General features: G+C 36.3%; 3 protein-coding genes and 5 non-coding genes across 8 annotated transcripts; 1 reads left to right on the forward strand and 7 right to left on the reverse strand.

Moving 5' to 3' along the window:
* Positions 1 to 92: 92 nt before the first annotated feature.
* On the reverse strand, positions 93 to 172 carry LOC124888351. The gene has a single exon (XR_007046477.1). It is a non-coding gene; the product is annotated as a small nucleolar RNA R21 (small nucleolar RNA).
* Positions 173 to 333: 161 nt separating this feature from the next.
* Positions 334 to 414, reverse strand: LOC124888354. Its single transcript, XR_007046480.1, has one exon. It is a non-coding gene; the product is annotated as a small nucleolar RNA R21 (small nucleolar RNA).
* Positions 415 to 817: 403 nt separating this feature from the next.
* On the reverse strand, positions 818 to 897 carry LOC124888350. Its single transcript, XR_007046476.1, has one exon. It is a non-coding gene; the product is annotated as a small nucleolar RNA R21 (small nucleolar RNA).
* Positions 898 to 1,267: 370 nt separating this feature from the next.
* Positions 1,268 to 1,347, reverse strand: LOC124888352. The gene has a single exon (XR_007046478.1). It is a non-coding gene; the product is annotated as a small nucleolar RNA R21 (small nucleolar RNA).
* Positions 1,348 to 2,222: 875 nt separating this feature from the next.
* LOC124888353 lies at positions 2,223 to 2,302 on the reverse strand. The gene has a single exon (XR_007046479.1). It is a non-coding gene; the product is annotated as a small nucleolar RNA R21 (small nucleolar RNA).
* Positions 2,303 to 5,774: 3,472 nt separating this feature from the next.
* On the forward strand, positions 5,775 to 10,990 carry LOC107845482 (vacuolar protein sorting-associated protein 22 homolog 1). Its single transcript, XM_016689833.2, has 7 exons — positions 5,775 to 5,996; positions 6,712 to 6,822; positions 8,497 to 8,632; positions 8,955 to 9,109; positions 9,692 to 9,799; positions 10,447 to 10,536; positions 10,666 to 10,990. Exons 1-7 carry the CDS (start codon positions 5,946 to 5,948, stop codon positions 10,768 to 10,770), a joined length of 756 nt encoding a protein of 251 aa, XP_016545319.1. The 5' UTR covers positions 5,775 to 5,945; the 3' UTR covers positions 10,771 to 10,990.
* Positions 10,991 to 11,608: 618 nt separating this feature from the next.
* Positions 11,609 to 16,578, reverse strand: LOC107845483 (protein FATTY ACID EXPORT 5). Its single transcript, XM_016689834.2, has 3 exons — positions 16,169 to 16,578; positions 13,141 to 13,228; positions 11,609 to 11,910 (listed from the first exon to the last, which is right to left on the reverse strand). Exons 1-3 carry the CDS (start codon positions 16,365 to 16,367, stop codon positions 11,838 to 11,840), a joined length of 360 nt encoding a protein of 119 aa, XP_016545320.1. The 5' UTR covers positions 16,368 to 16,578; the 3' UTR covers positions 11,609 to 11,837.
* A 4,673-nt stretch (positions 16,579 to 21,251) lies between these two features.
* Positions 21,252 to 25,155, reverse strand: LOC107845484 (purple acid phosphatase 18; the record flags this gene model as incomplete). The annotated part of the gene is given in 4 exon segments (XM_047398320.1): positions 21,252 to 21,741; positions 22,693 to 22,781; positions 22,854 to 23,042; positions 24,487 to 25,155. Coding segments are annotated over 4 exon segments (1,170 nt in total), but the record flags the coding sequence as incomplete, so codon positions are not given.
* Positions 25,156 to 25,510: the final 355 nt, after the last annotated feature.

Genomic DNA, 25,510 nt, shown 5'->3' on the forward strand with positions numbered 1-25,510 from the left:
ACTTAGCTCGAAAGCATCCTAAAAGTAATATCGAGTGTCATTCTTCATGCAAATCGACACAACCAAACGAAAACTAATTTTTACCAGACAGAAATCCCTCAGAGTAAAGCTTCTCATCAATGGTCATCAGGCCACTACTTTAAAATTATTCAGCTAGTTCATCACAGGGATTCAAATAGCTCTGAAAGAACAACACACATTATAACATATCACAGCAATAAATAATATTCTACATGCAAATGACTCAACAGATGGCGTACAACTAAACAAAAACTAGTTTTTACGATATCAAGTTGCTCTTGTTAGGAGAAGGGACAGAATCCGTACACAAAGAATCCCTCAGAATAAAGCTTTTCATCAATGGTAATTAGGCCACTACTTTTAAATTATTCAGCTAGCTCATCACAGGGGATTGAAATACTTCTAAAAAACGTGCGATATAACATATAACAGCAATTTAAAAGATTGAGGTAAATTACCACTCTGCTGACAAAGAAAACAAGTCCAGAAAGATGATGCCTAAAAAGAAAAAGACACCACCTCTTTAGCCAAAAAAATGGTATAAACGTAATACTGAGTGCCATTCTACATGCAAATCGACACTCCATTTGTGGCAAAACTAAGGCACAAACAAGTTTATACCACTTCATAAGTAAACAAGGAATCCCTTAATCGAAAAATAGAACATCTGAGTGGCGCAGTGGTAGCGTGATGGGCTCATAACCTACAGGTCCCCGGATCGAAACCTGGCTTTGATATAGTATGTGAAAAAGAGAGCAAGCTTCACAACACCGTTTTTTTTGATATAGAAACAAGGAATCCCTCAGAACAAAGCTTTTCATCAATGGTCATCAGGCCACTACTTTTAAATTATTTAGTTAGTGCATCACAGGGATTGAGATGCTTCTGAAAAACAAGACACATTATAACATATCACAACAATAATTAATATTCTAAAACGACGTAGATTACCATATTATTGACTAAGAAAACATGCCACATTTTTAGGCAAAAAAGAAAAGGTCTAAACGTAATACCGAGTGCCATTGTACATGCAAATCGACATACATTGTGGTAAAAATAAGGCAAAAACTAGTTTTTACCGCTTAATGAGTGCCATTGTACATGCAAATCGACATGCCACATATTTAGGCAAAAAAGAAAAGGTCTAAACGTAATATCGAGTGCCATTGTACATGCAAATTGACATAAATTGTGGTAAAAATAAAGCAAAAACTAGTTTTTACCGCTTAATGAGTAAACAAGGAATCCCTCAGAACAGAGCTTGTCATCAATGGTCATCAGGCCACTACTTTTAAATTATTCAGCTAGTTCATCGCAGGAATTCAAGAAACTTCTGAAAAACACACACATTATAGCATATTACAGCAATAAATAATTTTTTAAAACACCTGTCACAAAGTAAATCATCAATTGGCATTATTCCACCACCTTAAATATTCAAAGCTAATATTTATGGAGATGCAGATTGCACATTACTGGCTAAGAAAACAGCAGTACTGCAGAAGAACAACGCCTAACAAGAAAAAACACCATCTTTAAGCAAAGAGCTATGTTGCTCGGACTCTTCAAAAATGTCAATGGGTGCATGTTGGATTCGGCAAAACTAGTATATTTTTGGAGAATCCGACACGGGTGCAACATCAAAAGTGAAGGAGTTCGCACAACTTGCGCAAAGAGTCATTTTTAAAACATGATATTGAGTGCCACACGTGCAAATGACACTACAGACAGTGGTAACATTAAAACAAAAACTAGTTTTTACAATATCAAGTCCCTTTTGTTGAGGAGAAGAGACAGAATAAGTAAACAAATTTCATCAATTGTCATCAGACCACTACTTTTAAATTATTCAGCTAGTTCATCACAAGGATTCAACAACCACAACAACAACAACAACACATCCAGTGTAATTCCACAAGTGGGGTCTGGAGGTGGCGTGTATGCAGCCTTACCCCTACCTTGTGAAGGTAGAGTGGTTGTTTCTGATAGCTCAAGTAAAGCACAAGACACGTACATTACCATATTACTAACTAAGATAGCAATAGTACTCCAGAAGGATGATGTCTAACAACAAAAAAGCACCGTCTTTAAGCAAAAAATTGTTCAAACGTAATATCAAGTTCTACTCTATGTTCAAATTGACACATTCCACCTGTAGCACTCCTTCACTCAACCAACCTTCAGCGCAAATGCGAAGCAATCTCTCAGAACAAAGCTTTTCATCAATAGGCATCAGGCCACTACTTTTAAATTATTCAGCTAGTTCATCACAGAGATACAAATATTCCAAAAACAACACAATTTATAACTATGTTGCACAGACTCCTCAAAAATGTCATTGAACGCATGTCGGATCCTTCAAAAGAAATAAACTTTTGGAGGATTGACACGGTAGCACAACATTTTTGGAGAGACCAAGCAACTTAAATTTATAACATATCGCGGCAATAAAAAACAAATTAGCATCATAAACTTTTATCAACTAGTTGAGGGATAAAATGCTAAACAAAAAATCATGCTGATTTATTCCATCTGAATTGGTTAATTCCCAACTAAGAAAGATACTAATTTAAGTAAATAATGCATCCCTCAGAATTGATTTTGTCTTACTTTAAAGTTCAGTCTACTTTTAACGTTAAACTTACAAAGAACTCATCATAGGCATGTTACATGAAAAAACAAGAAATAACAAAAACAAAAGAAATAAAGTATAGCTCAGAATTAATATATTCATCAATGGATTCTTCAGTCCATTACTTTTATATATTTACTTGTCATAGTGAAATATCGAAAGTAACAACATACCCCGTGCTGGGGAGGATAGAATGTACGCAGGCCCCCCACCGCCTGGCTCAAGACAAAAATAGTCTAAAAAAGATGTAAAGGAGGTACAAAAGACAATAGACAGTAACAAAAACACCAAATAGTAAAAGAACCGTACTACAACAAAATAATACTCCATTCAAACTACCGAAAACAATAACAGTAACAGAACAACAACAACAACATACCCCGTGTAATCCCACAAAGTGGGATCCGGGGAGGGTAAAGTGTACGCAGTCCATACCCCACTACCTCCTGTTTCCAATAAACCCCCGGCTCTGCACAAACACCAATATAACAAACAAAAAAACATAAAAACATACAACAGAGTGATACAACAAATAAGACACCCATAGATTAATATTATAAACTATCTATCTGAGATCACCAACAACAACAACAAAACACCACAAACAAGAAACTACAAGACACATGCATAACACTATGACTACAGGCACAACTATACACAAATTTATACACAACAGAATGATACAAGAAACAAGACGCCCTTGGATTAATATTATAAAAACTATCTATCTGAAATCACCAACAGCACCAAAACACCACAAACAAGAAACTAGATAGACACATGCATAACACTATGACTACAAGCACAACCATACACAAATCTATACACAACTGAATGATACAAGAAACAAGACACCAGAAATTAATACTATAAACTATCTATCCAAAACCGACAACACTACCAAGTACCAAAACACCACAAACAACAAAACTACAAAGACACGTGCATAACACTAAGATGACAGGCACAACTATATACAAATTTATACACAACAGAATGATACAAGAAACAAGACACCATAAATTAATACTATCAACTATCTATCCGAAATTGCCAACACTACCAAACCACCACAAACAAGAAACTACAAAGACACATGCATAACACTACGACTACAGGCACAACTACACACAAGGACGCACTCCTACTCACTATCCCTCTACCCTAATCCGCGTCCTCCACACTTTACTCTTTCCTATCAAGGCTCATGTTCTCCGTAAGCTGCAACTGCTTCATGTAACAGTAGTAGTCCAAAAAAATGGAAGTAATTCAAAAAATATACTTAAAAAAGATGATTTTTCGCATGTTTCATACCTCAACTATCAATTATTCCTTTTACTTTAATACATGAAACTATTCATAAAAATACTACTACTACTACTACTTCTTACACCATAAGCAAATATAAGTATCTCAAAACAGAACAAAAAATACTTATCGAAATTGAGTGTTTACACCAAATCAAACAATTAACATAAAGAATCAACAACTATAAACTATCAATTAATACTATAAACTATCTATCCGAAATCACTAACAACACCAAAACACCACAAACAAGAAACTACATGACACGTGCATAACACTATGACTACGGACACAACTACACAAAGCACTCCTCCTTATTAGTAAGGACACACTCTACCCTAATCCGCGTCCTCCACACTTTCCAATCAATGGTCATGTACTCCGTAAGCTGCAACTGCTTCATGCAACAAAAGTAGTCCAAAAAATGGAAGTAATTCAAAAAATATACTTAAAAAAAATGATTTTTCACTAGTTTCATACCTCAACTATCAATTATTCATTTTACTTAAATACATGAACAGTGATAATTCACGTAATAAAAGACAAAGTTGGAGCTGAAACTATTCATAAAAAATACTACTACTACTACTACTTTTTACACCATAAGCAAATATAAGTAGTCCAAAAATGGAAGTAATTCAAAAAATATACTTAAAAAGCAAATAAAAAAATGATTTTTCACGAGTTTCATACCTCAACTATCAATTATTCATTTTACTTTAATACATGAACAGTGATAATTCATGTAATAAAAGGGAAAGTTTGAGCTCAAACTACTCATAAAAATAATAATAATAATAATAATAATACTTTCTACACCATATAAGCAAATATAAGTATCATAAAATAGAAAAAAAAATAGAGTGTTTATACCAAATCAAATCATTAACATGAATAATCAACAAATTAATTAACCACATGATAATTTGGAGAATAATATAAAAGGATAAATGAAAAAGGAAAAAAGTGTCGGCGGGGGATTATGGAGTGGATGGTTTGTTATATATATACAAAGAAGATAATGGGCCAGTAAAGTAAGCCCAATTTTCAATCGAGGCCCATTTTATTATTTGGGCTTCACCAATTCTATTATACAAAAAACTTCGTAAATATCACGTTATTATTAGGAAAAATAACATAAACATATACCTTAACTAATTATATTTTATGTAAATCTCTAATCTTATAAAGTAATTACAAAAATTTCAACGAATTATGTATCTTGTTTGAATGTATCGGGAGCTAATTATGTATCGAGACGAAGACTTCTTACAACTCGCTTTGAAATGACCGGGGATTGATTGAAAAGGCAGGCTCAACTGAGCCTCTTCCTCCCTAACCCAACTATCTACTCGTGTTCGTACCTTGATCGAAGATCAAGACTGCGGCATGAAAAGAAGACAAAAGTATCTGTATCTAAATAATTTTAAGAGATCGTAAATGACTCACGCCAAAAACTAACTGTTGTTAGAATCGCGAACTTTACCAAAGAACGTGGAGCATCAGTAGGTGTTTGGCCATGAGAAATTTTTCACTTTATTTCTGAAAAATTATTTTACTTTAGTGAAAACAGTAGCGTTTTGCCATAAGAATTATTTCACTCTAGTGAAAATAGTAGCGTTTTGCCATAAGAATTATTTTACTCTAATGAAGATTGATTTTAAAAAAAGTGAAAAAAGTAAAACTTTGCTTTCATTTTTCTCACCCCTATTTTCTCTCACGAAATTTTAAAAACAATTCCAATTTATATTCATAGCCAACCGCCAACTCCAATTTATAAGGTTAAAAACAAAACGGAGGTCATTCCTTTAGAAACAAAGGGAATATTATTTTCGTGGCCAAACGGGGCTTTAATGTTCCATATGAAAAGATATAGGACCATATTAAGCTAAAAAACAAAAATAGTGGACCATTTTGTCTATTTCTCCCTTCTTTTTCTTCATTCTAAGAATTCATCAATCTGAAAATATTGAGCTGAAAAATGAGGCGAAGACCGGGAATCGGAGGTTTGCAGAACGCCGCAGCTGCTAGGGTTTGTGAACTAAATTTATTTATTTATTTATTATTATTATTTTTATATTTTATTTTTATTTTTTTTACATTTTTTGGTAATTTTTTTGTTGTTTAATAATAATAATAATAATAATAATAATAATAATAATAATTTTTTCGATGTAATTGATGGATCAATATCGATTTTTGTTTAATAATTAGTATTTTTTGTTGTTTAATAGTAATAATTATTTTTTCGATGTAATTGATGGATCAATATCGATTTTTGTTTAATAATTAGTATTTTTTGTTGTTTAATAAGCTGATTTTTGTTTTTTCGATGTTTATTTGAAGGATCAATATCGAAAAATTCAGTGTTTTTTGTTGTTTAATAATCTGTTCAATATCGACACATTTAGTATTGTTTTTTTTTTGTTTGATAAGAATTAGTTTTTTCTATGTAATTGAAGGATCAATATCGATTTTTGTTTAATTATTAGTATTTTTTGTTGTTTAATAAGCTGATTTTTTGTTTTTTTGGTGATTATTTGAAGGATCAATATCGAAAAATTTAGTGTTTTTTTTTGTTTAATAATCTGTTCAATATCGATACATTTAGTTTTTGTTTGTTGTTTAATAAGCTGTTCAATGTCTATAAATTTAGTTTTTTTATGTTTATAATCTGTTCAATATCGATAATTTTTTTACTTTTTTTTAAAATATTATTTTTTGTTTTTGTGATGTTGATATTGAAGGATCAATATAGATTGTTGGGGGAAAATGTAGCAAAATTGAGAACGGATCTTATGAAAGAGCAGCTAGCTACTTTTCGATCTCAGCTTGAAGACTTTGCTCGCAAACATAAGGTTTTTTTTTTTTTCATTTATTTGGTTTTTACTGATTAAGGAGTAATTTTTCAAATTGTTTAATGTGCTTTTGTTATTCTTTTCGGTAGCAGAGTGAGAATTTGAAGCTTACGAGTGCTAGATTATAAGCTAGTAATATGTGTATATATGCACCCAAGGATGTGAGTTGTTGGTCAGTGAAGTGGTAGATAGTGGTAGATTGAAGATTATGGAGAGGATACAAATTAGTGTAGAGGTTTAGTTTGGTAGCTGAGAGTTATTTCGCTTAGTCATTCATACTATTAGTCATAATATTACTCGGGAGTTTCTTGTTATTCCATTTCTGTTACTATTTACTGTTCATGGCACTTCGATTATTGTATTGTTTTGTGGTAGTGCCTCTTCTACTTTAGTATGCTTTGTCATAATCTCTTTAGCATTCCGTTTTTTTTTTTCTTTCCAAGTTGCTTTGTAATGCTTTACTTGGGTTGAGGATCTATCAGAACAGTACCCACCTGCAGGTAGGGTCGGTACCCTCCCCTAACCCCATTTTTAGGGATTGCACTAGTTATGTTGTTGTTGTTAGTTCCTTCCTTCTAGAGGTGGAGCCAGGATTGGAAGCTTACAGATTCTGTATTAGAATATTTTAAAGTTACTCGACTTTAAATTAATCATGTTTACACATTTAATGGATTTTATGAAAAATACAAAGTTTTAAAAAAGCCCATTCGGTTCGGCCAAACTGTGCCGACACTCTAGCTTCGTCCTTAGTCGAATGATCTAGGAATATGATGATTAAAGCATTCAATTTTTTTTTTTGATAATCGTGGTGTTCGAGCCAATTTGCACGCACCTCAACTAATTCTACGGGATACCTGTCACCTCCAACCAGTAACAAGTATGAGGTAACTCTGTCCACTAAGGCTAGAATAGATGGGAAGAAATCACCTAGTGTTTGTCTCTGTTGTGAATTAAACCTGAGACCTCATGGTGCTCAAACCCACTTCATTGAACCACTAGGCCACACCCTTGGTTGCTTATAGCATCCGATTTTGTGAAATAAAACATTCATTACTTAATTTTCTAACATAAAGACCTATGCACTGATAAGCTACAGAAACAAGAATACTTCAAATCATAAATTTTTAATCATTAGAAGTACTTAAAATTGTAAATATTTGAAAAAGTTAAATCTAAAGAAAGAACTATTTAATTCCCGATTAGTAATGTTCTCATTTGTATATGCTTGTTAGAGATATTTTCTGAGGAAACATGTGTCTAACTCTAAGTTTTGTTAACTTAGCCATCTGTTGATAAATTCCAGAAAGACATAACAAAGATGCATTTTCAGCTTATGCTCAACTTGGGATTTATGTATGGTTATCTTAGCAAAAGGATCGCAGTAGGACTCCACCATTTGTATTTTTCTCGAAGAATGGCATACATGATGTTTTTTTCTCGAAGAATAGTGTACATGATGTTTTTTTATAGTTTGGACAGCAACTAGGCCGGTTGAGCTTGATGGATATTTTCATTTTCCTTTTTCTTTTCTATCCGGAGTGTTTTAAAAGAAGTTTGCGCTGGCATTCTGCTTCTTTGGTACTTCCTAATTGAAATTTATCTACTTTTACTTGTTTAACAAAACATTTAAATTAGAAGAAGAAAGTTTTGATTGCCTCTTGTATTATTTTGCAGAATGACATCCGCAAGAATCCTGCTTTCAGAGCACAATTCCACGAGATGTGTGCTAAAGTCGGAGTGGATCCTCTAGCATCAAACAAGGGTTTCTGGGCAGAACTGTTGGGGATTGGTGACTTCTATTATGAACTTGGTTGGTATCAATCTCCTCCGTAATTTTGGTTATTGCAAGGCATTCTTAGGAACTTCTTTTTAACGGTGCATGAGAGGAACATTGCATATTACTTCACTCGCAGTTTGAGATGTGCATTGCAACTCAGCAGTTCTAATTCTTGTTGCTATATGACATCAAAATTTAAGCCGTATTCTATCTAGTGGCCCGTGTCTGTTATTTTGTGTAGATCGTTTTTTGTTCTTGTCTTTTTTCTGTTGAATATCCACAATGCTCAAGTATTATCATTTTGTTGATAAATCTCCAAGAGCTGGACTTAAAATGAAACCACCTGTCTAGGCAGGGGTACAGATTATTGAGGCATGCCTGGCCACTAGACCCCACAATGGAGGTTTGATAAGCTTGGATGATCTTTGTAAACTGCTTGGTCAGAGGCGGAAAGCTGTTCGCGAGACTATATCTGAAGATGACTGCTTGCGTGCTATAAGCAAGCTGAAGGTATTGTCTCAAGCTTTTATGTTCCAGTTGGCAGTTGGCAGTAACTGAATGATTGATTGACAACTGATGCTAAATATACGAAATCTTCTTTTTCCATTTAACTTGAAGGAGAATATTTTACAGTTTAGTGCTTTGTGCATCTAATTATTAAGATTCTTCGCGTTTCATCTTTGGATACCAGGATATTTTCGATTTTGCTAGTTGCTCCATTTAACAAAATAAAGTAGAAAAAAATAATCCGTACTACGAAACTACTGTCACCCAAAAGGAAAATGGTTAACTGCAGGATAAGTTTTTCTTAGAGTGAAAACAATTACTGTCTGTATTCTTAAGTTTTTATAGGTCCTTAGCACACGAAGCACCCAAGATAATGCTGAACATATATGTTGCGGGTCATTATTGCTCATTCAATCTTCCTCATTTAGATGGAAGATAGGATGAATATAAACTGTCTAAAACATGATTTAAAGGTTGTCATTTGAGTCATTTCTCTTGAACGTGTACTAACCATTCATTCTTTTGGACTGGTATATTCTGCTACTGTTGCTCGAACTATAAGCTAACGTCCAATTGCATTTTCAGGTATTAGGCAGTGGTTTTGAGGTGATTACTGTGGGAAAGAAAAAGCTTGTTAGATCTGTCCCTACCGAACTGAATAAGGATCACAATGAAATCTTAGAGCTGGCCCAGGTATGACCTTTGTTCTTTATTTTCCTCTGGATTGATCATTGATGTAGGTAGGTAGTTTCTCTCCTTGGATAATTTTGTAGTATAGCAATTGTCATGCAGCAAAAAAATGTCGCTTTCATTTGACAGTCATTTTTCCCCTTGAGTATTTCACAAATTTAATTTCTTCAACCAGTCTGCTACTCTATTTTGGCCACTTAAAGGAAAGTGTCAATCTAATTTCCTTTTGGATCCATGAATTTTAGTAAAGGCTTACATTTAGGTTAGAGAGTTCTCCCAGCTTACTTTGAAACATTGCCTATTAGGTGCAGCTAAGCTTGGTTTATTATATAATATATTGAAAGAGGAATGTCGGTCCTGAGCCGGGGGTCTATTGGAAACAGTTTCTCTACTCCCTCTCTACTTCACCTGCGGTAGTGGTATGGTTTGTGTACACTCTAAACTCTCCAGATCCCATTGTAGGAATATACGGGTTATGTTGTTGTTGTTGTATATTAAAAGAGGAATGGCAGAGGGGCGAGTTCATATCCACCGATTTTCGCGCCATGCTCTATTGGCCCTTCGGGAATTCTTTCTTGGTTATCGAAAAATATTGAAAATAAATAGAAGAGGAGACCTTGTGTGATTATTTTCTGGTGCCTTTGCTGCAGGCTCAAGGCTTTGTAACGGTTGATGAGGTACAAAGACGCCTAAACTGGTCGTCAGGTCGTGCAACTGATGCGCTTGAAACACTGTTAGAAGTAAGTAGTCGATGCCATTCCTTCTTTCTTTCTTTCCTTTCCCGTCTTTTCCATCAAGTCGCTTAATATCTCCTTCTAGATTTCTTTTGTGATTGGAGCTAACAAATATGGGTCTCACGGATCATGCAGGAGGGCCTTGCCATGATCGATGATGGACATAGAGATGGCAAGCGTCGATACTGGTTCCCTTGTGTGTCCTCTGTCTCCACCTATGTCGGTGCAGACAGGCTTTAGCGTTTTCCTTGTTCAGTTATGAGAATATTTGGCTTTGCACCACGAACGTGGAGGATTGATTTCAAATCGAGATGCCACTTTATCCGTTCTCTGTGGTCCGACAAGCTTTTGATTTGCAGTTATTGCATATGTTAAAGCATGTCACCCTATGATCATATGTATGAACCTTTTTTCATATTGTTATTATAGAAGTTGTGAAGGGTTGAGAGTACTGAAGAAACAATTTTCTCTTGGTTTTTCTGGTAAGTGTTGTTTTTACCTCTCATAACTCGATGTTTTCGTGTGATAGCCGAGCAGTCTTGAGATGAACGATAAGTTGGAACTGTATATGATCTCTCTCGCGTTATGTGTTGCAGTCTATACTCCTTCAAGTGATATACTCGAGTGAGGGTCTGTCGATCCTCTCTACCTTCTCAATGTTGGGGTTAGACAGCGTACGCTCTAGCCTCACTTGTTGGATCCTCTCTACCTTCTCAAGGTCGTGTTTAGGCAGCGTACGCTCTATCCTCACTTGCGGGATTACATTGGATAAGTGATAATGGATGAAAAGAAAGTCACCTAAATATGAACCTAAGACCTCATCATTGTTCACATATTCGCCGAAAAAAGAGAGTCTGATGCGCGCCGAATTTCGAAGAGGATCAGGCTATAGCCTTATGGTCTGTATACAATACAACCTAAGCCTGCATTTCTAATTGTTCACATATTTGTGACTTATTATTATGTAACAATACAACAACAACAAACCCAGTGTATTCCCACAATGTGGAGCCTGGAAAGAGTAAGATGTATGCAGTCCATACTGCTACCTCCGAAGAAGTAGAGAGGCTGTTTCCGATAGACCCTCAGCTCAATCTTTTTCTATTTACTTGCAAATTCAAATACTGAAGCAAAGACAAAATGCCATGAGGAGTATCACAAACTCGAATTCTACTCATCGATACAATGCTGTTCAGTTCAACGACGACATAAAATAGAGTATAACTGTATACAATAATCCGCGAAAAGAATCCAGTTCTTCTCGTTACAGAGTCTGGAGCTGGAACCGCGGCTATAGTGAAATGCCATTACTCGGCTTTAGATGGGAAGTGGTTTCCGCCCCTGGCGATCTTATACAGGTAAAATCCAGTCATTATCACACTGCAAAAGAAGATATCGGGTCAGCATTGGCGATTTTCCTGACAATATTCTTCGCAAGATATGAACAAACAGATTACCCACGAACCAATAACGAAAAGGAAATTAAGTATGAAAACTGTTTGCATCTGGATAGACTGCCTAGTGTCTACGTCACACTTATTTTGACAACAATGGTATCTGGATTCATCTGTGCACGCCTTGACCTTTCCATCGGATACCTGCTACCTCCAACCGGGTTGCACAAACATCATTCACCATTAGGTCAAACTGTTAGGTGCAATCCACGATCAATTACTCCCTCGGTTTCAATTTGTTTGTCCGATTTTCCTTTTTAGTCCATTTTAAAAGAACGTCCCTTTCCTTTTTCTGGCAACTCATTAATACTAACTTTTCACGTGACATATTTAACACCACAAACTCATCATTATTTCTAAAACTCCGTGTCCGGTCAAATGACGACACATAAAATGGGCCGGAGAGAGTATCATATTTGATCATTTAATGGCAGTATTCTTCCCTGGACTATGAACCTATGACCCCCTGTACTAGCCCAAAAAAATGAAAAACCGACACTGCAACCCGAGGTCAAGGTTCTGGAACGGGGGAGCTAGGGCCCTCGAGAATCCGCGTACCATCACGGGAGAACATAAAAGGGAAGGTAATGGTTCAAGTTACTACAATACTATAATAAATACATAGTTCAGACAGCTCGAGAATACGCGATTAGTACATATTCTGCATGATTACCTGAAGCAAACTTCAGGTAATCGTAATAAAAGAGATGGATGATCCTTAGAATATCTCTATGTTGCTCGGACTCTTCAAAAATGTCAGCGGGTGTGTCGGATTAGCCAAAAATAGTGTATTTTTGGAGAATACAAAATGAAACGTAACATATGACGCTCTAGGATAAAGCAACTTCACATATTATACGTAATATGCATCAAATGAACATGCCAGACAAATCTGATATACTTATGAACGAAAAAAAAGGGCAGCCCGGTGCACTAAAGCTACCGCTATGCGCGGTCGGGGAAGGGCCCCACCACAAGGGTGTATCGTACGCAGCCTTACCTTGCATTTCTGCCAGAGGCTGTTTCCAAGGCTTGAACCCGTGACCTCTTGGTCACAGGGCAGCAACTTTACCAGTTACACAACAGATAAATGAAAAACTACCACGAAGTAAGTTAACAACACGACTTGTATGGCGTGATTTCTATTTCGAGTTACCTGATACCAGCAACAATACCCGCGGGCATTATCTTTGAAGTTTGCATGTACCGCTGTCCCATGACCCACGTTAACACAGCAGCACAAACTGTTCCACACCAAATAAAAGTGAGCGGAGATAATTTTTCCAGACAAAATAACAAAGGAAAGTCAACGCGATTGCACGAAAAAGTAATGAAACTTTCATTACTACCTTTCTGAATCAAAATACGATCATTCCGACACCCGAAGAAACAAAAACATAACACATTTTCCACACATCGTCTATTTTTACAAAGTATAACTATGACGAAAAAGAAACAGCATGAAAAGCCACAACCTATGTTGCTTGGACTCGTCAAAAATGTCATCGGGTGCGTGTTGGATTCGCTAAAAGTAGTGTATTTTTGAAGAATCCGACACGGGTACGACATCGACAGTGAAGAGTCGCGCAACTTAGGCCACAACATAGGTAGGAAACTCTCAGAAAATCTGGACTTCGCAAACAAGTTTTCGTTCCAACCCTCAGAAATATTGAGTTACTTGTCTACACTTCTTTTAAATCGCACGTGGAAACAGCGGATCGAACTTGATACTGCGGAAAACAACCAAGACTATGAGAAGGATCCACGCCAAGGATGTTGTGACTCTTCATTTACTTTTACCATGACCGTAGCATGATCGACATTGCACATTGTCATTTCGACAAATAAAAAGTATGAGATAAAAGGGCACATGGACGCAAAGTATGGATAGATAATCATTTTCTTTCTATTTGATCCAAGTAAGTTCAGAACGACAATAGATAAATCCTACACCGGTTCAGTACTTATTAGAACGAAATCCACCCATCAGTTTTTCACATAGCCGAACAACCAAGAATTTCTCATTTCGAGAAGGTCCAAATCGCAATGCTATCAAACAAATAGATAAATGAAATGTAACATGAAAAATAAGCAAAGCTACCACAAGAAGTTGCTAAACAGTTAAACTATCCTATAAAAGTATCATAAAGGAATAAAAACTATCCAGTCCCGATATTTTATCCTCTGCTGGAAACCATACAAACTCGCACGGAACTTTACGAAACAGAAAGACAAACAATCAAGAACAAAGCAGAGCAGCAAAAATCAAACCTTTATACAGTAAATAGAATCAGACTCCACTATGCATCAACATATCTATATATAGGCTGCAAGTGACCAACAACAACACGACAAGCGCGATTCCAAAAGTGGGGTCTGGTGAGGGTATTGTGTACGCCGCCCTTATCCCCACCTCGTAGACAGAGGCGGAGCCAGCCTAGTAATAGGGGGTTCGTCCAAACCTTTAGACAGAAAATTATACTGTTATTACATGATTAAAATGATTTTTATGTATACATTGTAGATGTTGAACCCCCTTCGGTGAGTTTTTTTTTTTTTTTCAGATTTTGAACCCCCTCAATAGAAATCCTGGCTCCACCTCTGCTCGTAGAGATAGAAAGGTTATTTCTGATAGACCATCGATTTAAAATAAAGCATATCCAAGCAGTTAGGAAAATGAAATGCAGAAATGAGAGCAGTAGCAACAACAAAATAACTATAAAGGAACACATAAAGTTCAAATTTTGGATCCACCTTTGAATAAGGGGTCTCCATACCAAAGAACTGTAACCGAGATCTCTGATTAAGGGTGAAGAAATCCCCATCATCTCACTACACAACCCTTTTTAGCCCACTAACTTCAATTCTACAGATACTTCTAGAACAACATACCTAGTGTATTCCCACAAAGTGGGGTCTGGGAAGAGTAAAGTGTACGCAGTCCCTACCACTACCTTGGATGAAGTAGAGAGGTTGTTTCCGATAGACCCACGGCTCAGGACGTATAATACTATAACAAACAAAACACACAACTAGATAATAAAGGAAATAAGACACCCACAAGGTACTCCTATACACGATCTATCCAAAATCATAGACATCACCGAAACACCATGAACAAGAAACTCCAAGCACAGATACAAACAAAGCACTCTTCCCTACTATAACGGTTGAACTCCTATCCACAAACCCTCTACTGATCCTTTTATGATTGAAGATTTTCATATAACATCAACTTTCATTATATTTACACTTACAAAAGAGTAAAAGGGTACAATATTTCAACTTTAAACTTTCTGAATTTCTTCTATACCTGCAAATATAATACTCCCTCCATCCCATTTTACGAGGCACCCGTTCCACTTAGTCTCTCCCAAAACAAGATTGTCGTCTCACTATACAACAACAACAACAACAACCCAGTATATTCCCACACAATGAGGTCTGGGGATGGTGAAATGTACGCAGTCCATACCACTACCTCCGAAGAAGTAGAGAGGCTGTTTCCGATAGACCCCCGGCTCAAGAGAGATTGTCGTCTCACTATAATTACAAACAATTTAATTTTAAAATTCTCCTTTTACCCTTGATGCAATGATTACCACCCGAACTCAATTTTACAGTACTTTTGTAACCCTTTTGTGCTGACGTGACACTCTTATTATATAAAATGAGGCCCACGTCAAAGGTTCCACGCCAGCTAAAAAGATGGACAAAAAGTACCACATCAGCTAAAAAGATTGACAAAAATATACTAAAATTTAGTTCTGGGGTAACAGGACGTCTGTGAAGTTGGAGTGTGTCGTACCAAATTTGGTCATAGTTCAGAGGTACTAGAAGCTTTACTCTTATAATTAAAAACAATTTAACTTTAAAATTTTCATTTTATCCTTAATGCAATGATCTATAACCACACAAATATAAAAAAGGCATCCCGGTGCACTAAAGCTACCACTATGCATCTGGGAAGGGCTCCACCCAAGGGCGTATCATACGCAGTTACCTAGCATTTCTGCCAGAGACTTTCAAAGCTTGAACCCGTGACCTCCCGATCACATGAAAGCAACTTTAATATATAATGATTATTTTAGACACAAGTTTCAAAAGTATCTAAGTCAAACGGTGCCACTTAAATTGAGACAAGAAATTAATATTCAAGGAAATGAAAAAAAAACTATATATACCTGTTTCAAGAATCAAAGCAAAATAAGAATTTTTGCGTTTGTGAAATGCTTGAAGACTCAAATAAGCAGCTAAAATAAGCAAAAAACCAGTACCCAAACCTCCACCTAATGAAGCTAAGCTCCCTCTTTTAACATATCCAATAATTCCACCACACAAAAGAATTAATCCATATGGAATTGTAAAGCAAAAATCATGCATTTTTATCAAATGGGGTTTTGGAAAAAATTGAATCTTGATGAATTTTGACGAAAAATTTGATAGATCAAGAATGAAAAAAAAAAAAAAAAAGATTCAATTTTTAAAGGATCTTGGTGGGTAAAACTTGAAAAGTTGGTATTTTTGCAAGTGGGAATTAGTCAAAATGCCAAAAAGTCTATTGTTTACCTCACTCCGTTTCATTTTAGTTCTCATAATTTTCTTTTCGAGAGTCGAACAATAAAATTTTATACGTAGTTTTTCATCATTTTAAAAATAAAATAATAATTTATAATAATTTTTGTGTAGATTTTAAATGTTTTAATACTGCATTTATCTCATTTTATGTATCGCCATTTAATCGGACATGAAATTTAAGAAATAGATGACGACTTTATAAAATTTACAAAATTATCCCTCTTAAAATCACTTTAATATTTAATTTTTTATGATATTTTCTTATTAAGTGAAATCCAATAAAAATAAAATAGAAATAATGTCATTAAACAGTTGTTAAATAAAAAAAAAATGGCATTCTTTTTAAAACGAATTAAAACAAAAATGACAATACATAAAATGAAATGGAGTAAGTATTGATTTTATACTCTATACTCCATCCATTTCATTTTACTCGTTCTAATTTAATATTGCATATTAATTCAGAAAAATAATTAATAATATGGCTACTTTATCATAGTACTCCTATTAAATAATATTTATATTTTATTTTAGAGATAAATAATTAATACTAAGGGTAAAAAAAGATAAAAAATTATCTCTACCTTTATTAATGAAAAATGATAATTAAAATAAAAAATTAAATTAGATAATTTAAAACGAATAAAATAGTACGGAGAAAGTAATATCAAATGAACCTAATATAAGTTTTTGTAGGTGATAATTAATTTGGTCAAAAAGCCAAAAGTCACATGTTATTACCTAACCTCCATCTTGTCTGTTGTACTTGTCTAAATTGTCCTTGTTTTTTTCGTTAAATGACACTTATATCTAGTTAATTTTCAACAGAAAAGAAGAAGTGTGCAAGGGTAATATTGTCAAAAATATTCAAATGAACTTAGTAGATGTTTGGCCATAAATATTATTCATAATTTTTTAAAATATATTTTCATTTTATTTTGAAATACTTATTTGACTATAAAGTTAAAAAACGTACTCCGAAATATGTTTTCATAATTTTTGATTTTTTGAAAAACAGGCGTTTTCACTTTTTTGGAACTTCAATTTTTCATATCACTTTATAAGAAAGTACATCTAATGTCTATAATATTTTTAAATATACTATGGTCAAACACAACTCCAATTCTACTTTCAACTTTAAGAATATTAAATAAAGTGAATACAATTTGGTTTAGTTGGAAAATGACGACGTCTCAAATTCAAATTTCATGAAATTTCTTTCCATCTATCTTAAATTTTGATGAACAGATTTACTTCGTACATATTGCTATTGCTAGTGAGAGACGATAAATATATAGGGCACCTAACCGAGGTGTTAAAAATTCATCCGAACACCATAATTATAAAAATAGAGTTGGTAGCCATTTGACCAATCCACCACACGCCATTTGAACAATTTTGTCTTTTGTGTATTGTTTTTGTCATTTACATAGGGGAAAAAAATGGCATGTGTTAGGTAATGAGCCAAATGGTATGTGTACTGTCATATTTTTTTTTTTCTTAAACTTGGTCAAATATATCCATAACTAATGGATTGATGGGTGTGGGCGATCGAATGAGTTTTGGGAGAAAATTTTTATGCGTATTTAGAGGAGGAGTCGGGATTTTAATGAAGGGGGTTTCATATTCAAAAAAAACTCAGGATTTTAACTAAGGAGTCGTTTAGTAGAGTATATAAGAATAATATAAAATATGGTGTATTAGTAATGCTTGTGTTAGTTATGCTTGCATTAGTTATGTTTGTATTTTTCTTATGCATTGTTTGGTTTGATGTATTAAAAAAAAATATGAATTATATAATTTCTAATTTTTTTTTTTATATAATACCTTCAATATATATGTTGGAAAGAATGCGAAATTTTTTTTGAGGGGTAATTGGGTTGTTAAGCATGTTAACGCATGCATTAGATCCATTGCATTACTAATGCCATAGATTTTGAGGTATTAGTAATACAATACACAATAGATTGCAATGCTTGCATTAGTTATACATAGGGTAAAAAGGTATACCAAACAAGGCACTGCTAATACACATTAAACTAATGCATGCATTAATATTTTAATACACTCTACCAAACGGCCCCTAAGGGAGTTCCATATTCAAAGAAAACTTAATCGAAGGGAGTTTAACACCTACTATAACGACATAAAAAATAATTTTAATTATGTATAAATAGTATATTTTTTCGTCGAAGGGGGTTCGGCCGAACCTCCGAATAGAAGGTTGGCTCCGCCCCTGGGTGTACTTGTGATGACCTATTAAATGGGTCGTATTATTTTGGAGAGGCAGATGAAGCTGAAGCTTTATTTTTAAGACATGAGTGAAATATCAAAAATTGAGGATTTTTTTTGCGATTTTTCGTGCGTGTGAATTGTTGGGGGTGTAGGTGTCCGAATGGTATTGGAACAAAGCTTCTTGGGCGCGCTCTTTACGACTTAAGATTTAGTCCAAAAATAGCCCGTTTCGGCTGTTTGACCACACAAACAGCCCAACCCAGCCCACCCCAAAGGCCCACACTCCCCCGCTCCTCAGCCTGCATAGGAGCCTAGGTTGATTTTCGATTCATTTCACACCCGGACCCTAGGCATACCTCGAGAACTGTGGGCTAACACCCAACGAATTAGCTCGAAAATAGTCCGTTCAAGTCGTTTCGATCGTTTAACCACTCAAATGGCCACGCTGACCTTGTCAGGCCCCCTCACCTGCTTCAGATATTGTCGGAGGGCCGTCGACTGATTTTCAGCCCAAACTGCACTCAGGCCCCAGACCCACCCCGAGAACTGTGGGCTAACACCTATCAAATTGGCCCAAAAATGGCTTGTTCCACCGTTTCGCCCGTTTGACCACCCAAATGGACCAATCACGCCGGTCCACCTCCACCCACTCAAAACACGTTCAGGTGGCCACCGAATAATTTTTGGCCCAAACCGCACCCAAGCCCCAGGCCTACCCTGAGAACCGTGGACCTATTATTTTTCCCTGTTTGACTTGGAAAATGGCTCCACCGGCCCTGTCAAACCAATTAGATTCACTCAATATGTCCCCCAAGGACAGCCCGAGAAGTTTCGACCAAAATTAAGTCTGAGGCCTAGGTCCACCCCTCGAACCGTGGCTAAACCCCACCGAATATCGCAAAAAAACCTGCAATTCCTATCGTTTTGCCTATTTGACTTCGAGAATGGCTCCATCGCACCCTCCCAAAACCAACCAGATCCACTTAATTTACCGCCAAGGGACAGTCCGAGAAGTTTCACCCAAAATCGATCCTAGGGCCTGGGCGCACCCCCTAACCTTGGCCTAATACCAACCGAAAGTCGCAAAAAAAAAAAACTCGTAATTCATGTTGTTTGCCCGTTTGACTTGAAAAATGGCTCTATCGATTCTACAAGCAAACCAAATCCACTCAATACCAGGGGATCGTCCGAGAAGTTTCGCCTAAAATTGGGCCTAGAGCTCGAGCCCACCTTCTCAAATCGTAGGCTATAACACCCACTGAAAGTCGCAAAAACCCCGCAATTCCTGTTTTTTCGCCCATTTGACTTGGAAAATAGCTCTACCGGCCCCGCCAAACCAACCAGATCCACTCAATAGGATGTCAGGGGACCGCCCGAGAAGTTTTGCCCAAAATCAGGCTCGAGGCCCGAGCCCACCCACCCACATCCCTTAATTGTGGGCTAACACCCACCGAAAATCACAAAAAACCCACAATTCCTGCCGTGTAGCCCGTTTGACTTGGAAAATGGCTCCATCGACCCCGCCAAACCAATCAGATCCACTCAATAGGCCATCGGAGAACCTCTCGAAAAGTTTCGCCAAAATCAGGCTCAGGGCCCAAGCCCACCCTCGAAATCGTTGGCTAACACCCACCAAAAGTCGCAAAAAAATTCATAATTTCTGATGTTTTGCTCGTTTGACTTAGAAAATGGCTCCACCGGCCCCGTCAAACACACCAGATCTACTCATTAAGCCGCCAAAGGACCGCTCCAGAAGTTTCGCCCAATATCGAGTTCGGGGCCTAAACCCACATCCCGAACCGTGGGCTAACACCCACCAAAAGTAGAAAAAAACTCGTAATTCCTGTTGTTTCTCCCATTTAACTTGAAAAATGGCTCCACCAAACCAATCAGTCAGAGGACTACCCAAAAAATTTCACCCAAAATTGAGCCTGGTGCTGGAGCCCACCCCCGACTCAAGACTCAACTCTCAACCTCCACACTGGCTCAAGATCCGACCCTAACCCAAGTCCTAGTCAAGAGCCGAATTAGGGCCAATCTCGATTGTTGAATTGAGGTCGATGTCAACAACCATGATCCTACTCAAGATTGCGGTCAAGAGTCAAGATTGAGGCCAGATCAAGAGTCTAGACCTAGGACTCGAGTCAAGACCGGGAGTCAAATGGCGACACTACAAGAGAATTTTGAAAAATGTTTTCCTTACCTCATAAAGGCAAGTCATTTACTTTAATTGAGGAAAATAAGTCTATTTGGAAAACATTTTCCAAAACAATTAAGCCGACCAAACGTGAAAAATTTTCAAAAACTTATTTCCCTCCATACCAAACACACCCATAAACTCTTGATGATTTTTCACATAAGTTCAATGGTCCTCCAAAAATATTAAACTGAACTTGTATAGTGAAAACTCTTGACAGTGAAAAGACATTATTCACATCAAAGCATTCAAGTACCTTCACCGTGGAAAATAGTACACTAATTGAGTGATTCTTCAAATAAAATACATATACAAAAACTAATGCTGCTTGAAATTTAACAATAATATAAACAAATCACCTATGTATCTACAAGTCTAGTGGCGAAGCCAAGATTTTTACTAACGAAATTCAAAATATAAAGAAGTAAAACCAAAAAAGTCGAGGGTATTAAATCTACTATTAAAAAGAAATCACAGTGTACATCGTGTAATTCCGACCAAGAGAGTTCGGATGACAGTCGGGACTAAGAGGCCATAAGAATCCTTCTCATGTCATGGCTACCTCCACCAGTATTGCAACCTGAGCCAATCAACGAGGTTAGCCAAACCTGATCGGATTGCACTGATTCATCGTCCTCGTTCCTATGCCAACTCCAATAGGCATGAGTTGAATTAACCATCTTAAGTTCACCATGACCAAAGCTTGCTTCACGGAAGACCGACCATTCTGGTGGGGGCTGTTTGTACCTTTTGAAGGTGCCAAGACATGTAAAGAACGTTCCATATTTCAAATGACGATTCTACTGTATGTTTTTAACTGCAGTTATCAACACAAAAGAACAGGAAAAGAGAATCTTGTAGCTAGGACGAGTAACAATAAAGACATCGTCAGTATAATCTCACAAGTGAGGCCTGGGGAGGGCAGTGCGCATGCAGACCTTACGTCTATCTTCTGACTAGTGACACGCTTCTGTAACTCAAAATGAAGGGGGAAGTAGAAAACAAGTAGGAAACATCTCGTCCCTATGGGGTATTACTTGATTAAGCTTCCAGAACAGTTCAAAGAGGCGTTTCAGCTTCACAAAGCGTGGAAGTGTGATTCGAAGGAAAATATTTTCTTGAAAAACAAAGTGATTTTCCTACTTATTATATTGTGTTTGATAAGTAAAAAGAATAGTCTCAAAGGCATTTATATGTAATCTATGAGAACACTAGGGGTTGGGGGTTGGGGTAGGGAAAGGGAAGTCGTGGGTGGCGGGCGTTGGAGGTGCGAGGGTGAGGAGACAAGACAAACGAACTTGTAATGACACTTATAGAACTTGTTTTCTCTATTCTCACAAGAGAATTCGTTTTACTGATTTTTAAGGAACTAGTTTGTTTCTAAATTTAACCTAACTGAAAAACTTTTCTCCTTGTCAAACTCACTCAACTACAATGGAAACACTCCTGAGCTAAACCCAAGAACAGAAAATATATGTTGCTCATACTCTTCAAAATATCGACGGGTGCGTGTCCGATACTCCAAAAATAGTGCATTTTTGGAGAATCTGACACGAGGGCGCAACATTTTGGAGAGTCCGAGCAAAATAAATGTAAATATACTATTAAGGAATTCAATTATTCGGTGCTACAGACCTTGTCAGTAAATGGTTAATGTGCTCAAGATCATGACGGAGAAATTACTACAAGAATATTTACCAGTGAGCTAAGCCTTCTCTATTTCCTCCATCGCCAATTGTAATGTGGACAGCACCACAACGATCAGATTTACCATTGTAAACTCGTTTCTGTTGTAAAAGAAACACTCAATTAGGTAAAACAATAATCAACGGGAAATAGTATAAGCAATGCAGGCATACCGTGCGTTCATAAGCATGAACATGCCCAGCGAACACTATATCTACACCAGCAGCATACAGCAAATGCTCCATAGATGACATCATGTCGTCACCTTCACCTTGATGGGCTCTGTTACTATTATACCATGGCACGTGGAATAGAACAACTAACCAAGGTGTTCTTCTACGATCCACTTTTAGAAGATCAGCCTGCAGATCAAGGTCCATAATTGAACTAATTAGCAATTAGGTCACTGTGAGTTTTTTTTTTTTTTTAAGGTCACTGAGAGTTTGAAACAAGTATTGAATGTGAAGAGATTCTTAGTTTTCTCCATATATAATACTCCCTCTGACCAATTTATGTGAAGGGGTTCGGAATACAAGAGTCAGAACACTTAACTTTGACTCTAGATAGAGGGTACAGATTCGCCAGAAATTTTAAAATAAAATTTATATATTCAAAAACTACACGAAAAGTACTAAAAGTCAACATAGCTACTGATTCTAAATTTTTTACAAATATTGAGAAAATAATAGTCAAAGTGAACGGTTAGACTCTCCAAACAGTAACACAACAACATACCAAGTGAAATCCCACCAGTGAGGAGAGGGTAGAGTATACGCAGACCATACCCTACCTCGTTGAGGTAGAGAGGCTGTTTCCAAAAGATCCTCAGCTCAAGTTCAGCAGATCCAATGAGACGGAGAGAGTAATATACCGATAAAAGCAGATAGCTTTAGTTTGGGAGGAAAACTTCTAATGGTAATATGAAAAATACAAATAGAAGTAGGTCTTTCGGTATCTAAAGCTGTAGGTTTAGGAAGATAACATAAGGAAGCTACTTTGGATCTCAACCCACTCCCCATTTTCCGACCAGTAGGGAAATCCCCATTTAAGCATAATCAACATCTATGTTGCTCGGACTCTCCAAAAATTATCTCCACACCCGTGTCGGATTCTCCAAAATGCACCACTGTCATACACGCACACAATGGAATATTTGAGCAGTCCGAGCAATATAGATCAACATGCTGGACTCTAATAATCAGGAAAGTATAGATTTTTAGTACGAGTTTGGACATAAAAAATGTGATACTTGAATTAAAGTAATATTTGAAAAAAAAAAATTGAAAAAGAGTATTTGGAAATTGAAGTTGTGTTTCGACATGCATTTAACTTGAATAAAGATACAAGTTGCGAGTGGAAAAAAAATTACTTGAAAAACTAGTTAAAACCATTTTTCAAACGTGAAACTCATCTTCACAATATTTTTCAAAAAATCAGTCCAATGTATAACTAAACACTTTCTTGATTTTTATTTTTTTTTTATAAAAGAAGGGGAAAAGGTTCACGTCCAAAACAGGTCCTTAGTCTAACTGTTTCAAAAGCTACATGCCCCAGGTCATTCACTCTTCACCACATATACTAGGCTCTTTTTACGTGTAAGCTCCAAAGTTTCGTTGATATGACAATAGACAAAAATATCTTCAGATCTAAAAGTATATATAAGCAACAACGTTGTCTTCTGCTTCCTATTGGCACTTCCTAAGGATTGGAAATTTCCTGAAATGTCATATGTGAAACTATAAAACAAAAGCAACTTAAATTATTCCAAAAAAAAGAGTTTTATGAATAAATGAGAGCTCATCTAACCTTCAGCCAGCTATATTGATCAGAGTACTCATCATAAGGAGTATAAGATCCGAGCATAACGAAATGAACCCCAGCAACATCAAATGAATAGTATAAATTTGAAGCGGATCCACTCTCCTCAAATGGCATCTTCCACCTTGAGTTATAAGAGACAAACCCATCCTTTAGAAATGGTATGCTTTCTTTTTCATGATTCCCTTGTGTCACCATCCATGGCCTAGAACTAGCGAGCGGCTGAACGAGTTGACCAAATGTATCCCACCTATGTTGTAAATAATCAGCATAAGAAAGGTCACCAGGAAGCAAATGAACATCGTATTTGCATTGGTCTATGTGGTCCAAAGTTGACTTAGTCCATCCAGTCTGGCCCAAATCACCAGCCACAGCAAAAGTAACTGGAAACTTAGACGGTGGAGTTTTCAGCTGGAATTCAGGACCTTCGCCTCCACATTTATAGAAGTAAGTGGTATTTTCTTGCAATGGTCCAATGACAGTGTGATGTATCTTTCCCGAACTATATAATAGATAACTGTACTTGGTACTTTCTCCTTGAGCTGTAGCACTATATTTTTCGGGGGATGTTCCATATTCAACAATAGAAGGAGAAGCTCCATCATTGGTGACCCATGTGACCCGCATGTGTTTGTCCCCAGCTAATGAGATATGAACCTGCACTGGGAAAATCAATTTCATTGATGAAGTCCACACGCTCGAATCATGAACCCAAATGCAAAGTATATCACTTAACAGATTAAAATCAATAGGTCTTTTGACAACTTAAAATAACATTAGTAACATATTTGAACAAACATTAGTGCCACAAAAACTATATCGTATTAGGCAGCTTACAAGCTTTACTGGTGTTATCAAACAGACCAAGGGCATACCAGGGCTAGTTTAATTCTACTTGTCGTACAAAGAAACACATAATAGTCCATACTATCAATTTCAATTTTCGACTGAATGCCCCTCAATATTGAGAGTCTTGCCATTAAATAGAAAATATTCAATGATTACATCCCTA

Source organism: Capsicum annuum, chromosome 10 (genome assembly GCF_002878395.1).
Source record: "Capsicum annuum cultivar UCD-10X-F1 chromosome 10, UCD10Xv1.1, whole genome shotgun sequence".
Classification (NCBI taxonomy): Eukaryota; Viridiplantae; Streptophyta; class Magnoliopsida; order Solanales; family Solanaceae; genus Capsicum; species Capsicum annuum.